We start from the raw sequence: 15,893 nt of genomic DNA on the forward strand, positions 1-15,893 counted from the left end.
ATCTGTATTTTTTGTACACTTTTTTGGTGTGAAACGAAATTTAAATGAAACGGTAACAATTTGGTATGTATTAGGAAATATTTCACTGATTAGTTTAACTAGTAAAGCTTAAAATAAAAAATTAAATTTTTTTACACATTTTATCTTATCCTATTTTTTAAAGAAGAAAAAACATTATGTTTATATAGAAAAATACATTTGCTCATTTTCCTGCTCAAAAATCTCAAAAAAAGGAAACATTGTAAAATTGCATTTCCTGACATTCTATTTTAATTTCCTAAATGCAATGAAAAACACTACTCAATAAATTTAAAAAAAATATTTATTTAAATTTATTCTGAGATTTTCAAAGTCGCTTTCCATTTTCTTAATCAAATGGTGAAAATCTAACTCATTACGAAAACATGAAAAGAGCGTAAACCACATTGCTGGATTATTTTTGGATTTAATTTAGCGTAGACTTAATTCTCTTAAGTTTTTTTTCCCTTCTAAATGACGCTTAGAAATTCCTTCAAAGTAAAAGGAACATAGTTTTCTAAACTAAATTTCAGAAACTAAATCAGTAAAATCAAAATATTTTATTTTCTAACATTAATCTAATTTTAAAATTTTCGATTAAGTTCCCAAAACTAATCAAAAAATTATGAAGAAACAAATTTATAATTTAAACTCCTTCTGTGAGGTTAAATCTTCAAAAATTTCATAAGATTTAGAGTTGCTTTTATCTGATTAACATTTAATATAAATTTACTGAAACCTTGCTTTCGTAAAAAACAAACTATGTTTAAAAGTTTTGTATCAGGAATTATATATCTTAATTTATATATGAAAATCTTAGTAAAGAATCGTGTATTTTTTTTTGTTGAAAATTTAGAAAATTTATTTTCAAATTATGTAGAAACATTAGAGGGATATTTTCATTTGCAATTTATTTTAAACTGCCTTCTTTAAAGGAATAAATGTAATAATCACTTTATTCCGTCACAAAGTGCCATAACATGCTAATAAATTTTAGACTGAATAAGTAATTAACTTATTGTGTTTGTCTTTTAACCCTTATGAAACGATATATATAAAGACGATAAATATTAAGCCTTCCATGATTTTACGAATTCCTTTAAATACATTAATCAGTGTCTGGACTATATAAACTAAGAAATATGCGCAACAATCAATTGGGTGCTTGTAACTAATCATATGGTTATGGCTTATCACGTGGTTGTGTATGGCATGTTAACATTTATTATCCTGCCAAATCAAATTATCTGATAAGACTTAACAGGAAACCGGCAAGCGATGTAACGCAAGACTGTGGAACCTGATTGGCTGATAGCATCCAATTATTATTCGATGGACCTTGGGTTGAACTCGACAACAACACTCAATGTATTTGTAAAGTAAGTGATTTAAATGTGGTCACTTCGTCAAATATGGACATTTTTGTCAAAAATGGAAATTTAAAAATTTTCTAAAGTAAAATAAGTGAACCAAGTGTAAGCGATGCACATAACAAAGAATTTGTTGTAAAACTTTTTTAATTCATAATTTTTAATATGCATGACAGTATACAGACTTAAAACAGTGCAAATATGGTGAAAGAATGATAAGAGTCTTCCCTTTTTTTCAGTTTAGTGCTGTGTTTCTCAATAATTAAGCAATATTATACGCAACTAAAAATGTTCGAATAAATCTGATAACTAAAGAGACCACGCCTTGGCCATTAATTGCTGCAGAGAGATTGGAGCGAGTTATTTTATTTTCCAAATAATATTTAAACGAAATTTGGATTTTTGCGCATGATTCTTCAGTTTCAGAAAAAATAGGAGTAGTCACCGAGAAATGAATATGAATTTCCGACCCTAAAAATATAGAGGGTAGTCACACTCTAGGAGATTCAGTCTCAATATTTTGTTCAAGAGAATGAAGTAAAGTTTGCATACTTTAGTGTTGATTTTACTCGTTATATCTTGAGAACTTTCAATAGAATTGAAAACCTTTCAGGAGCAATTTTAAAATCCGTTTATCGAAAGACAATTACATACAAAAATATTTTTTAATAATAATTTGTTATTTTTGTTATTATTTTAGTTAATAGTAGTCAAAAAATTTTAAGTGTTGGATATGCAAATTTTTACCTCATTTTAAAAATTTAAATTTGGACGAACATTGAACAGTTCCTGAGATAATTCAATTTTATCTATCTGTCAATTTAAAATTCAATATCTCAGGAACTAATAAGTCATTTGGCCAATTTTGCTCAAATTTGAAATTTCGTCAAGAGTTTAAAATGAAAATAAATTAACTTTAGCATGTCCCACATTACAGTAACTCTTCCATTACAGTGACTCAGACATTAAGTACCGATTGATACTCCATTGACAGTAAAACATAGACGTTCTAAACTATGACGTTTACTCCAATGAAGTTACTGAAATTATAATCCATTTAGTTCATCTCATTTTCAAGAAAAATCATTTTCACAGTGCTAAGCATTTTTGGGCTTTCGAAACAAAATTCTTTCATTGGTAATTAATGATCGACCGCCAAAGTTTCATCAAAAAACTATGTCTCCATTCTTTTGAGGTTAATGCACATTAAATATGAATTATCTTGTGTGTAACTATGCTCCTTAGATTTCTATAATAGGTAACAGTGTTCTATGGTTCAAAATGTTAATAAAATATAGATTGCGTTACATTATTGATAATGAAAATAGAATTTTGCTCCATCATACTCAAATTCACGTGGTATTTCGTATGTAATTATATAATGCAAAATGATGCATTGCCAATCATTTTAATTTTTTTAAGTGAGTCCAACCAATTCGTACTTTTATAAGACATACTTTCCTTTTCTAAATTTTTATTTTCTGATTTTGAAAAACCTTTATCTCCTTGGTGCTTATTTTCAAATTAAAACATGTGGTACTCTATTTTTCTGCCCCCCCCCACGATATTTTGATTTAGGTTTTGTTTCGAATTTTCATTTCTCTAGGTGTATGTTATTTCACAAAAATGCTTGCTTGTTATTTGCTTTGCGTAACATGCTGTAATATCATCAATAACTTGTTGGTCAATTTCTCAATTCGTTTAAAACTATAGCATGCTTTCTTTTTTAGATTAGGCAAGCAAATAGAAGTCATAAGTAAATATTTAAACTGTTTTTTTTTTGTACACATACGATAATACGGATAACTTCGGGTCAATAATTCATGCAGTAATTCTTTTCTATTAAAAATTTAAGATTTTTGATATTTTTTTAATGTTTTGATTAATAAAATAGATAGAATTCTATCTATAGTTTGGTGAGAAAAGCGTAAAAAATACGTTAAAAAAGAAACCTGCTTGGTAAAAATCACGTGAAAAATTGGTTACGATATTCACCTTAGTCAAAATAAGGGCAAAAATCGGTCATTTTTACGTTAAAAACAACCCAAATATTAACTTTTTTTTTAACTAATTCGAGACTACCACTTGAAACTGAAATAAAACGTTTTGAAAAAACGTTTTTTTGCTCTAAACCTTGTGGCATTTTAACGTTATTTTCACGTAATTAATACTTATCTCTGCTGCATGGGAAAGATATTGAATCAACCTCTTCAGATTGTTGAAATTATTCCCCCATAGCATATGATTTCTCTATACTATTTTTCATTATAAAATATTTATTTTCATAGACTAATAATTTTATATAATAGTTTGCAAGATAAGTGTGAATTGTAAATATACAATATGAATTCTATTGATAGAATTCAGAGATATAGCATGTACGCACATAGAAAATTGAAATAAACAATACATTTTAATTATGTTTTATGAAAAATAGCTTCAGAAATTAATTATGTCTCTCATTGAAAGTTTATAAAAAGCAATTTATAATTGAAGTTCCTTTAAGCTCAGACAATAAGATTTAATTACTTTAAAATTCATGCTTCTGTAACGTCCAATCGCTTTATAATAGATAAAGGGAAATTATTAAAGAACTTTATATGCCTGCGCGATTACTTCATTTAAAACAATTAATGCATTTTTAACAGTATGCAGTCTTGTTTTAAAAATTTTCAAATTTCCTTTTCTCATAAAATTATTAATTAAAAGCTATTCAAGTAAGAATTAGTTACTCGTATAAGCTTATCAACCCGAAGTATTTAAAGCACTTTTAAAATGCTTTAAAAGCTCAATATTAATAGCTTGAATACTTTTACTATGTATGAGTGTCATTGTTTCCTCGTTTCAGATTTCTCTCACTTTTCAAGACCTTCATGAATATTCTGCTTCTTAAGATAATGACTTGTTTTAAGTTTTATATTTAACATTGTTTCGTTAAACCAAAATATTCAACCACCATAACAAATATAATATTTTGTAAATTATGTTCATTAAATATACATTTTTAGCTAAATATCATTTCATTAATAAGCTAATTTTGGTATGTGAATGATAAAATTTTATAAAAAGATGTTTCAAAGTTTCTGAACTAAGGTTTATGCTATAATTAAATAAGTAAACTGTCAGTTAAATTTTTATGTATATATATTTCTGAAATAACGTTTTAAGGAAATAATGACTATGAATAAAATGGAAACTTTAAATTTTCCAGCTTGTAAAATTGGTTTAAAAAAAAGGCAATTAATAATTAGATCTAAACATTTTAATGCTTTATTTATATATTTATTAAAAACTATGCATACACGATTGTTCTATTATTAGATTATTTCAATTCAAAACACATATTTCGGAGAATATGCACAGTTGTAGAAGGCAAGCGGTTTCCACGTTACTATGCTTGTTATTTAGTGCGCAATTGCTGAAAGTAGTTTTTACAATAAGTATAATGATAATAATGAAAATAAGTTGCATTTTTGTACTTTTGTCGGCTGAACGTTGGTCCTGTTAGTATTTTTTTTCTATAAATTTATCATTTATAATTTTTCTCAATTAAATTATTGATTTTTAATATTTCTTATTCCATAGTACTCTGCAGAAATTTTTCTGTACACCTATGTATTCTAAGGGTACTTTTTGCATTTTATTCTAGTGAAACAAAATTTTAGGTAAAGTTATACACCCAAAACGTCGATTTTGATGACGGATCTGATGGGGATAGCAATATTTTTTTAATTATTCGTATAATGTAAAGTTATATACTCAATCAACTTCAATTATTTCTTCAGGATTCCAGAAAGAATTAAGAATTTGGAACTTCAATGCATAGCATATTTAAAGTGACTTTTCGAAATCTAAATTACAGTTCAGTCTGCACGACAAAATTCTGCATCGTAATTCTGCCTCTCAAATTTTTAATCTATTTCTCTAAAGATATTATAGTTTATTATTTCCATCAGATAAAATGCATCGATAGTTTTTAATAATCCGACAAATAATTTTATGAAATGTAATCAAAATCAAACCTCACCAAGCATTTTATTCTTAAGAAAATATATTATGCAACAAGAAACACAGATGGTAAAAACTCCAGTGCCAGTAGATAATATTTGAAATCTAATTAAATCAAAAGTATTTTTTTAACTTCGGTTTTCATGTAACTTGTTTCGTCCGATATTGAAATTAACTAGTCTTTACTACTACATATGCTTATTTGTGAATGTAAAATTAGTATTTGAATGTTTTGGAAAGAATACTGGAATATGAATCAAACATTTGAAAATTAAATTCTAACTATCTATTTGTTTTTAATAATACAATAAAAATGTACGATGTATATTTTATGGCTAAAAATGGCGTTTTAGAAAATTTTTCATCTTTCAAATGAATAATAATTAAAAAAAGACAGTAGCAAAATGTAAATTTTTCCTTAATTTATATTTTACTATATATCCATTCCTTTTGGAAATATATACATATTATTTTAAGTGCGCCTATGATTCGTAAAGGGAATTATGAATAGTTATAATAATTATTTATGGCGAAATAATTATTTTAGATATGGGAATAAAATATTTTTGAGACATCAGCCTTCAACCTATACCATTGAAGTAATTATATCAGGAATTTAATTAAAAGCAAATAATTTACTTAGCTGAGCTAAGTTATTAAATTTTTAAATTAACTTTCTATTGTGTTAACTTATTGTATTAACTTATAAAATTATTATGCCAACATGTGGATTAACATGTTTTACCCTAGAGGTGTTTGTGTAAGAAACGTAATCCAAAAACTAATTATGAACTTATCTAGATTTACTTGTCTAATACTGTCATCAAAGTTAATTTCTTTAACTAATTGGGTTTTATTTCATTATTTTAATGCAAATCAAAGTATGGGTGGTTTAAACTTTTAAAAATTTCTTTTTTTATTTTACATTTAGTGTAAAAAGACAGTTAACTTTTAACAACATTTTGGAATATGTAGCTTAGTTTCTAGTTGAAAAAATTACAAATATAAAAAAGCTTTTAAGCATCGTCCCTAAATCATCTAAATTCAGTTAATTAAAATCATAATCACTATAATTCAATTTGATTTAATTTGGTAATTGGGTTTTTTTTATTATTCTAGTCGCAGGAAAAGGAATAAGTAATTATTTTACATTAAAAGATACGGTTAAAGCAACCAGAATATGACAAAATGTACCGAGTTTTTAACCCACTGAGAACACAAAAAAATCTCAGTAATTTTTACTAAGGCGCTTTGGTAATGATTTTGGAAAAATTAATAATAAAATATCGTTATGTTAATTATGGTAATATTAAGTAATTTCATTATGCTCTAAAAACCATTTATTTCTATTAAACTTACTTTTCAGTTTTGTATTTCTTACTAAATGTGTGAAAAAAAGAACTATCATTTTTCAAAAATAGAATTCCCACATAGCCATTATCATTTCAACAGGAGAAATGATCATCTTAAATGATTTAAATATCGTATGTTTTTTTTGTTTTATTAGCTAATATTTTTTTTCCCCAGAAATGTATTTGCCGTATAATACGGTAATTTTACTTGAATTTTTTCTCTGTGTATTAATTACCTAAATAGAATTTAATTAGATAATTCTTATAGTGATAATTTTCGAAAACTATGATTAAAGTTAATTAGTTTTACACATAATATTCACATCTTTAAGTTTACTAGATACTGAGAATGAAGAGAAAAACTAACGAGGCTATGTATCGGTCTTAAGCAAATAAGTATTTCCGATATCTGAGATGATGTTCAAAAATAATAAAAAGCTCTGCATTAAGTAAAACAAAAACTAGCAACGTAATATTAAAAAAACTTCTCAAGTCCCGTTGTTTAAAATCAAAACATAGGAACCTAATAAGAATATTTTTGTTAAAAATTTCACAAATTGCGAAATTTAATGATCTTTGAATTAAGTTGTTTTTTGAGTAAGCATCTTTCGTTTTCACAATATTCTTATGTCGGCACTGAACAGTAAAAAGAATAAAGAAATGTTCTGAGAAAATAATTAAGAGATAATGTTCCTAATTTTCGGCAGCAACATTTCTGGGAAAGGCAGGACAATATTCTTAAGAATTTGAAAACATCTTCCCAGTTTTCTGAAATTAATCAAATACTTTGAACTGTGGTTGAGCAGTTTTTCTTCAAGTCATCTAACCGTGAAAGTAGCTTAGTTAGTGGTGGCTTAGAAAGTGGTTTTGAAATTAATTAGTTAGATTTTTGGAGATGCTCCTCTTACGTGGTTCACAAAACCGGTGTTATTTTTAATTCTCCTGTAGGAGCTACTTTTTATTTATTGAAAGGGATACATTATGTTTATTCTTGAAAGAAACACATTCCGTTTATTCTTGAAAGGAACACATTCCGTTTATTCCTGAAAAGGACACATTCTGTCTATTCTTAAAAGGAACACATTTCGTTTATTCTTGAAAAATACACACTCCGTGTATACTTGAAAGAAACACATTCCGTTTATTTTTTAAGGTGGCACATTCCGTTTATTCTTGAAAGGAACACATTCCGTTTATTCTTGAAAAGGACACATTCCGTCTATTATTAAAAGGAACACATTCTGTATATTCTTGAAAAATACACACTCCGTGTATACTTGAAAGAAACACATTCTGTTTATTTTTTAAAGTGGCACATTCCATTTATTCTTGAAAGTAACACATTCCGTTTATGCTTGAAAGTAACACATTCCGTTTATTCTTGAAAGGCACACATTCCGTTTATTCTCGAAAAGAATACATTCCGTCTATTCTTAAAAGGAACCCATTCCGTTTATTCTTGAAAAGTACTCACTCCGTGTATACATGAAAGAAACACATTTCGTTTATTTTTTAAAGTGGCACATTCCGCTTAATCTTGAAAGTAACACATTCCGTTTATTCTTGAAAAATGCATACTCCGTGTATACTTGAAAGAAACACATTCCGTTTATTCTTGAAAGGAACGCATTCCATTTATTCATAAAAGAGACGCATTCATTTTTTTTCTTGAAAGAGACACATTCCATTTATGAGGTGGGCATCTCACAATTGAAGGAAATTTATATAGATAACTAAGCGTTTGTACTATTACCATATTTGGGGCAAACATTGGCATACTTTACGCAAATTATACGAATGAATAACATTCTAATTTTGTTTAAAAAAAAAAAAATCCCAAATAAAAATTAGTAAAAAGTAATATTCTGCTTTAGTGACGTTATAAAATTAGGATAACGCTAGAACTATAGAAACTATTTATTGCCATTATTTAGTCACTGCCTGCGACTTTTCAGATCAGATTTTTTTTTATTTTCAAACATTTAAAAGTTTTAACTGCTGATTCTGAAGTGCTATTTAAAATTAATAATATTTTAACATTTTGTTATAAATTTGATGCAAATGATAAAATTGGAACTTTTCTCGCGTTTTTTATTAACATAATATTAATTTCAAAACATTTTTAACGCTCAAAAACTATATTATACAAATTAATAAGAAGTAATAATGCACTTTAGTGACATTTCTAAATTATGATAACGATTGCTCTATTTAAACTATTTATTGTCATTACTAAGAGTTACTTTTTAATTTTCTGTCACTGCTATGAATTTTCAGATAAGATTCGACTGCTGATTTTGAAATGTTATTTAAAATTAAAAATATTTTTAACATCTTGTTATGCATCTGTAACAAAATATTTATACAATATTTATAGATAAAAAATACAAATATTTATACGTTAAAAATAGAACTTTAAAATATTTATTAATTACAAATTGCTTTTAATGCATTGAAATTCCTATAAAAAGTTAAGATTGTCATAACAGCTAATATTATTGAACGTATTAGAATGTTTTTGAAACTGTAGCGTATCTACCACTACAAAATTACAACTACAATTCACTACTATATAAGACATGTTAACTCGACTCTATGTCGGGGTACCTTTTCATAGATGACGGTTGACATGGTCTGTAACTACTCTCCCCACATTGGTGACCTTCGGACGTGATGTGAACACGCCTACCTTGGCAAAAACGCCCACTTTGATCTGGATACGCCTACATCGGCAGTAACGCCTACTTCGTTGGATGGTCCACATTGAACAGTTGACTTGCTACTTGTGACTGCATCATTATCCACCTCCTCACGCAGTTGCTACTCAGTCTCATCTCGATCACACACAACGTTGGCTTGTATACACTCGACTGCTAACGGCAACACAGGAGCGACTGCAACCGTGAAGTTAATACACCTCTCACATTCAGCACTAAAAAAAAATACGGTGATCTTAATACAGCTCTCCCGGCTTCGCACAAAAACAGCAATGAATCAACTAGTGGCATCCATTCATCGAATTCTATCATAGCTATAATTCTGGTGGGGGAGTACTGTAGCGTATCTACCACTACAAAATTACAACTACAATTCACTAGTATATAAGACATGTTAACTGGACTCTATGTTGGGGTACCTTTTCATAGATGACGGTTGACATGGTCTGTAACTACTCTCCCCACAAAACCAATAGGTTTGTTTATTGGTGTGCGAGTTGGGGTAATGTATTGCGCTATTAAAAGTTTCAACTTTGGGGCTGACGAGAAGCAGTGAATAGACGTTAAAATTTTGGTGTGCAAGATTTCAAACCGGAAAAAAAAATATTTGTTTTTAAAATAGTTAATAAATTATTTAAGAATGTATGCATTTTTGCGTCTCAGCATTATTTAAGAAATGCGCTTCGCTATTAAAGAAAATTATAACTCTTAATTAATCAATTTGCTACATTTTAAACAAAAATGCATACTTTTATTTTACATGTCATTACAATTGTATTACTTTAATTGCAGTCAAGCATTATGTGATAGAAAAAGCTGGTATATGTACATTGCGCAAAAAATAAACGGACCACTCTAAATAATTTTAAATTTAATAATCGTATCTTTACGTTCTGGGACTCAATCTTAATGGTTCGAAAGAGTGAGTTAAAATATGGTAATTATTTAGTGCAGACGATAATTTAAATTACGAAATCAGACAAAAAAAACGTACTTTCTCTGAATACCGTTCTTTTTCTGCTGAATATTTTTTATTATACTAGAGCTGATGCTCACCACAAAATATTTTTAAAAATTAATAAATATAATAAATTGATTTTTATGAGGTGGTGGTCAAAAATTTTTTTGAAATTAAAATTATAAGGCCAATAATTTAGTCAAATCTTAACACAAATTTTCCTACTGCCCTGAATGATTAATTTATAAGACAGGAAATCTTGATATCTCCATTGGCTTGTATGGTGGTCAGAGTGCAGACCTCAACACAATAAGGTACCGGGTACCAATCCAAGATAAGGCTTAGATGTTCTTTCGTTCTCTTTAGTGCACTACCTGTCATTCTTACTACGCGAGCAAAGTTGGCCCACCTACTGTGATGAGAGAGTAGTCTGCAATCTGGTCGTCTGATACCCTTATGACTAAAGTCAATATCAGGGTGGGCATCGGAAAAAAATAATGCCAATCGGACTGGTGAGGCAGCTGAAAAGTCCTTTGTTCGAATCCAGGACAAGGCATAGATTTTCTTTCATTCTCTTTACTATATGTGTCCTTACTGTGAGAGCAACGTTGGTCCACCTAATATGGTGTGCTTAAAAGGGTGGCCAACAAATTTGCATTACTCATACTTAAATAATGAGTGTCAATCGGGTAAAGACTGAAAGAAAAGGGGAAAAAAAGGTTTCTTTGTTCTTGCTAATATATTTTGCTTTTAATTCAATATATTATGCATATTTTCTGGTGTTATGCAGATTTTCTTTTCAAAAAGCGATAGATTGCATAATTTCGTTACGATTTCCATTTAACTTTGTTACTTCTCTTACCGTTCACCGTTTTCCCCTGCACACTTTTAATAGATCATTAAACGCAAAATAATAACTTCTGAAAATATTTTTAAGTGCATTCTGAATTTATATGATCTTCAATTTTCTAATAAGTTTATTGTGATTTCTAGCAAGTGAATTGATTTATTCAGTCTAATAACTATTTCAAAAACAACAAATAAGTTTAAACTATCATTTCTTAGAAATAAAATAAAAGTATTTTGGCTTTAAAATTTCTCGAAGATCAAAGGAATTTTTTGGTCTTATGATTTCCTGAGAATCAAAAAAATTACTCTTTATTTATTACAGATTAAAACATAAGTATTAAGTTTTTTTTAAGAATCGAAGATTTTTTTCGGTCTTAAAATTTCTCATAGATCAAATATTTTGTCGAGTTTCATAGCATCTCTAAATTCAAAGAATCTGTTTTAACTTTTTCATTCACATCACACTCTTCATTCTTTTATACATCATTTTTACGTTCTGCACAATGATTGTGTCATAAGATTGCGTCAAATGACTGAGTCGTTAGATTGTATAAAATATTGTATCAAAGATTGTTTCAAAAATTATATAATTCTTATTCGAGCTGTAGTGGCTCACGGGATAGATTACTCACCTGCCAATGAGATTAACCCACGCTCGATCAGAATCCTCGAAAGATGGAGTTATTAGTTCAGGTGGCCACGGCACTCATTTCAAGAAGCATCATGATGATCCATCTATTACATATATATAAGCTCAAAATGAAGATAAAACAAAGAAAAGTAATACACATATGAAAAAAAGGGGGGGAAATAATAAGTTAAAAAAATAACAAACAACAGTTAAAAAAAAAGAGGAAATTTTATTTGAAAAAATCGGAAAAAAAGACCTAATCTATTCATCAGCCCACATGATTATATCCGTAAAACAGAGTGCATTCTGATATTGTATCAATAAAGCCAAAGCAAAATATATTAATACAATAGTGTGAGGAGCACTCAAAAAAAATTTTTACGAAAATTACAACAAATAAAATAGAACACAAAAAGTAAAAATAACATGTAAAAACAGAAAATAAAATGAAATAAAAAGAAAAAACAGTATTGTTTATTGATACCTCGTCCCGCCCTATTCAGGGCACACGAGAGTAGAACAAACATTCTACAGACAAAACATATATAAAACACAAAAAATTACATTTGCAGCAAGTATAAATGACATATAAAGAAAAAATTAAAGTATGAAAATATTTACAACATTAAATGCAAAGGCATAGTGAAATGCCTCAAACAAATGCATATTTTAGAATTTTGAAAGAATAAATGCAGAGCATTGCGACATCGATATACGCATAAGAATTTTGATACACTTGTTAAGTACAAGAAAGAAAAAAAAAAAAAGTCCTTGAAGAAAAATCAGTATAAAAAATGGACTATAAAGCGAGTAGCGAAATCAGATCTACTTACATGGACGGGAAATTTTTCAAGAATGATTTAAAAATTTTTTCGCAGAAGGATTGCCAGATTACAAAATATGAAAACAAAGGCTGAAATTGAGTGTAACAAGAGGGTTTTAAAGTGTCGTTCTTACTGCACTGCTGAAGTGATTTGTTATTCTGAGCTTTGATTTGTTAGTTACCAAGGATGGGCCCGAAATGGATGTGCGCAAGGTAATATTATACTGGATAATTTTAGAAATTGATCATAAATAGTTTTAGAAGATAGATATTTATTTAAGAAAACATATAAAAATAGAAAAGAAAAACATAAATTGCCTGTTTTTGCAAATAATTTTAACGCGGATTTGCCCGAAATGGATTTGCACATGGAAAAATTAACAAAGAAAAAAAAATTTAGTAGATAATTTTAGCCACGGATTTGCCCGAAATGGATTTGCACATGGAAAAATTGTATAAATTAACAAAGGAAATTATTTAGTAAAGGAACTTTTAGTAAATAATTCTAACCACGGATTTGCCCGAAATGGATTTGCACATGGGAAAATTATACAAATTAACAAAGAAATTATTTAGTAAATAATTTTGGCTATGGATTTACCTGAAATGGATTTGCACATGGGAAAAATTATAAAAATTAACAAAAAAATTTTTTTAGTAAAAATATCCACAAAAATATACGATTAATTCAATGATTTTATATAACATTTTATTACTTTAGTTGGGTATCCGTTGTTTTTTATCAAATTTTGAAAGAGTTTATCGATTTGTTTTTTGGATAAATAAATATTACTACATATTCCTTTAATTCTGTTCATTTCATTAAAAGTGGTATTTAAATAGATGCTCCTAGAAACATTAGAATTCCAAGTAACTAGTTTGTTAATATTAAAATTAAAATCATTTCTTTTATCGTATAAATTAACAAAGCAGATATTTTCAACCTTCATAATACCCAAATCCAAAAAATTGAAATTAATATTATCATCATGATTACGAAGTAAGATCAATTCCTCAGGGTATATACTACTCAATAAAATAGTAAAATCTTGGAAATTAAAGATAATTAAGTCATCAATATATCTAAAAACAAATTTAATACTAAGAGCATATATGGCAACGTTACTTTTAAAAAGTAACGAGTAAAAGTACGAGTATTTTTAAAAAAAAGTAACGAGTAAAAAGTAAAAAGTTCTTATTTTGAAAAGTAGCGAGTAAAAAGTACAAGTAAAAGTACAAGTACTAAACAAAAAAAGTAGCAATTTAAAAGTACATTTCTAGGAAATCGAAAATTCGAAGTAACCTAAAATTTTATTGAATAATATTCTTATGTTCCTTAATGTTTTTGTAAAATTGCTGCTATTTATTTAATTATTTTTAATTTTGAAAGTTATAGATATTAATTTATTTTTAAATTCGGAAGAATATTATAATATAATAATATAATATAATTTTAAAATCAAATATAAATTTAATATCAAACTTTTTATGGATTTGCACGAAAAAGAAATTTATACCAAAACATACCAAAGCAGTAGATAGCCTCCCGATTTGGCAAGGATGACCTTTTGGTCGAAGTTTATGTTAGGGAATTGTTGAAGCTCATAGTTTCCGTTCAAAAGCATGAAAAGATATCTATGACGTCCCTTTATGACAAACTAGAGTCATATCTTAGAGCCTTAGAAACGTTAGGTGTTACGACCGAGAAATGCGCTTCAATACTATTCCCTATGGTAGAATCTTGTTTCCAAGAAGAGTTTCTAAAAGCCTGGAACCGAAGTTCTTCGCGCGTTGCTTCAGTTGACGCCAAAGAGTGATTAACAAACATCATGGCTTTTCTGAAGGCAGAAACGGAAGGTGAAGAAAGAATTAATTTGGCCATGTCAGGTTTTGGCTTGGGATCTGATGAAAAACGCCAGCCCTTTAAAAAGAAAGCAAGATATTTGCCAACAAAAAGATTTCCAACAGCTGCAAATCTATTGACTACAGATGTAAAAGATTTGAAGAAAGTGTGTGTGTTTTGTTCAGGGAAACATAAAAGTTCAGATTGCTTTTCCGCTAGAAATATGACTTTAGCTGAAAGAGAGAACATAGTAAGAGAAACGCAATGTTGTTTTGCCTGTTTAATGCAAGGACATCCAGTTCGTAAGTGCAAAGCTTTCATAAAATGTGTCATATGCGGTAAAAGACATGTGGTACTAATGTGTGAATCTTTAGCGGCAAAAAATCGTGAACCCGATAAATCTGGGCAGAAAAGTGAAAGTTCTGAAATAAACATGTCCAACATCACGTACGGTCCGAAAGTGTTCCTTCAAAATATGAAACTAAAGCTGATATCTCATAGAAAAGAAATTGTGGTGAGAGCAGTTTTAGATTCTGGATCACAAAGAACATATATTTTAAAAAATTTGGCTGAAAAGATGGAATATGTTCCCTTGAGAAAAGAAACTCTCATACACTCTTTGTTTGGTGGTCATAAATCAGATAAATTTGAACACACGTGTTATAGAATTAGATTAAGGAATCCAGAGAATAACTTGACTTGTAACATGGAAGCTTTAGATCAAGCATCTATTTGGGATACTATAACACCTGTTAGCTTTGGACCCTGGTTAAAAGAGCTTGAAGAAATGAATATAAAGTTGTCAGACGTCGGAAATGAATCACAACCAGTTCAAATTCTGCTTGGAGCTGACGTAATAGGAAAACTTATGACTGGAAAAAGAAGAGTTTTGGCCAGTGGATTGGTAGCAATAGAGACACTACTGGGATGGACTGTAACAGGGAAAGCACCTAAATATGATTTACCGTCAAGCAGCGCAATGTTGGTTACTTCCCTTTTAGTGAAAGAAATGGATATTTCTGAGCTGTGGAGATTAGATTCTTTAGGAATAAAAGATCATTCAGAGCAAAAATCTAGAGAGGAACTGCAAGAAGCCTCAATGGAACATTTCTTAAATACAGTGAAAGTTGAAGGAGATGGCCGTTTTATAGTTAGTCTGCCATGGCTTGATGGGCATTTGCCTTTGCCAGATAATTATGATTTGGCGTTAAAGAGACTGCAAATGACAACACGCAAGTTGAAAACCGACAAATTGTATGATGCCTAAGAAGTGTTCAAGGACTGGGAGAAGGAGGAAATAATTGAAGAGGTTCCAAAAGGAGAC

At 28.7% G+C, this 15,893-nt stretch overlaps 1 protein-coding gene across 1 annotated transcript; it reads left to right on the top strand.

The window, feature by feature from the left end:
• Positions 1-14,555: 14,555 nt before the first annotated feature.
• On the top strand, positions 14,556-15,836 carry LOC147816392 (uncharacterized). Its single transcript, XM_087152965.1, has one exon. It carries the CDS (start codon positions 14,556-14,558, stop codon positions 15,834-15,836), a length of 1,281 nt encoding a protein of 426 aa, XP_087009091.1.
• Positions 15,837-15,893: the final 57 nt, after the last annotated feature.

Source organism: Parasteatoda tepidariorum, chromosome 1 (genome assembly GCF_982258835.1).
Source record: "Parasteatoda tepidariorum strain Cologne lab strain chromosome 1, Ptep-v5.0, whole genome shotgun sequence".
NCBI classification, from domain to species: Eukaryota; Metazoa; Arthropoda; class Arachnida; order Araneae; family Theridiidae; genus Parasteatoda; species Parasteatoda tepidariorum.

Excerpts from the sequence above, each read along its gene's own strand:
- LOC147816392 (XM_087152965.1), top strand. The coding sequence starts at position 14,556 with ATGGCTTTTCTGAAGGCAGAAACGGAAGGTGAAGAAAGAATTAATTTG.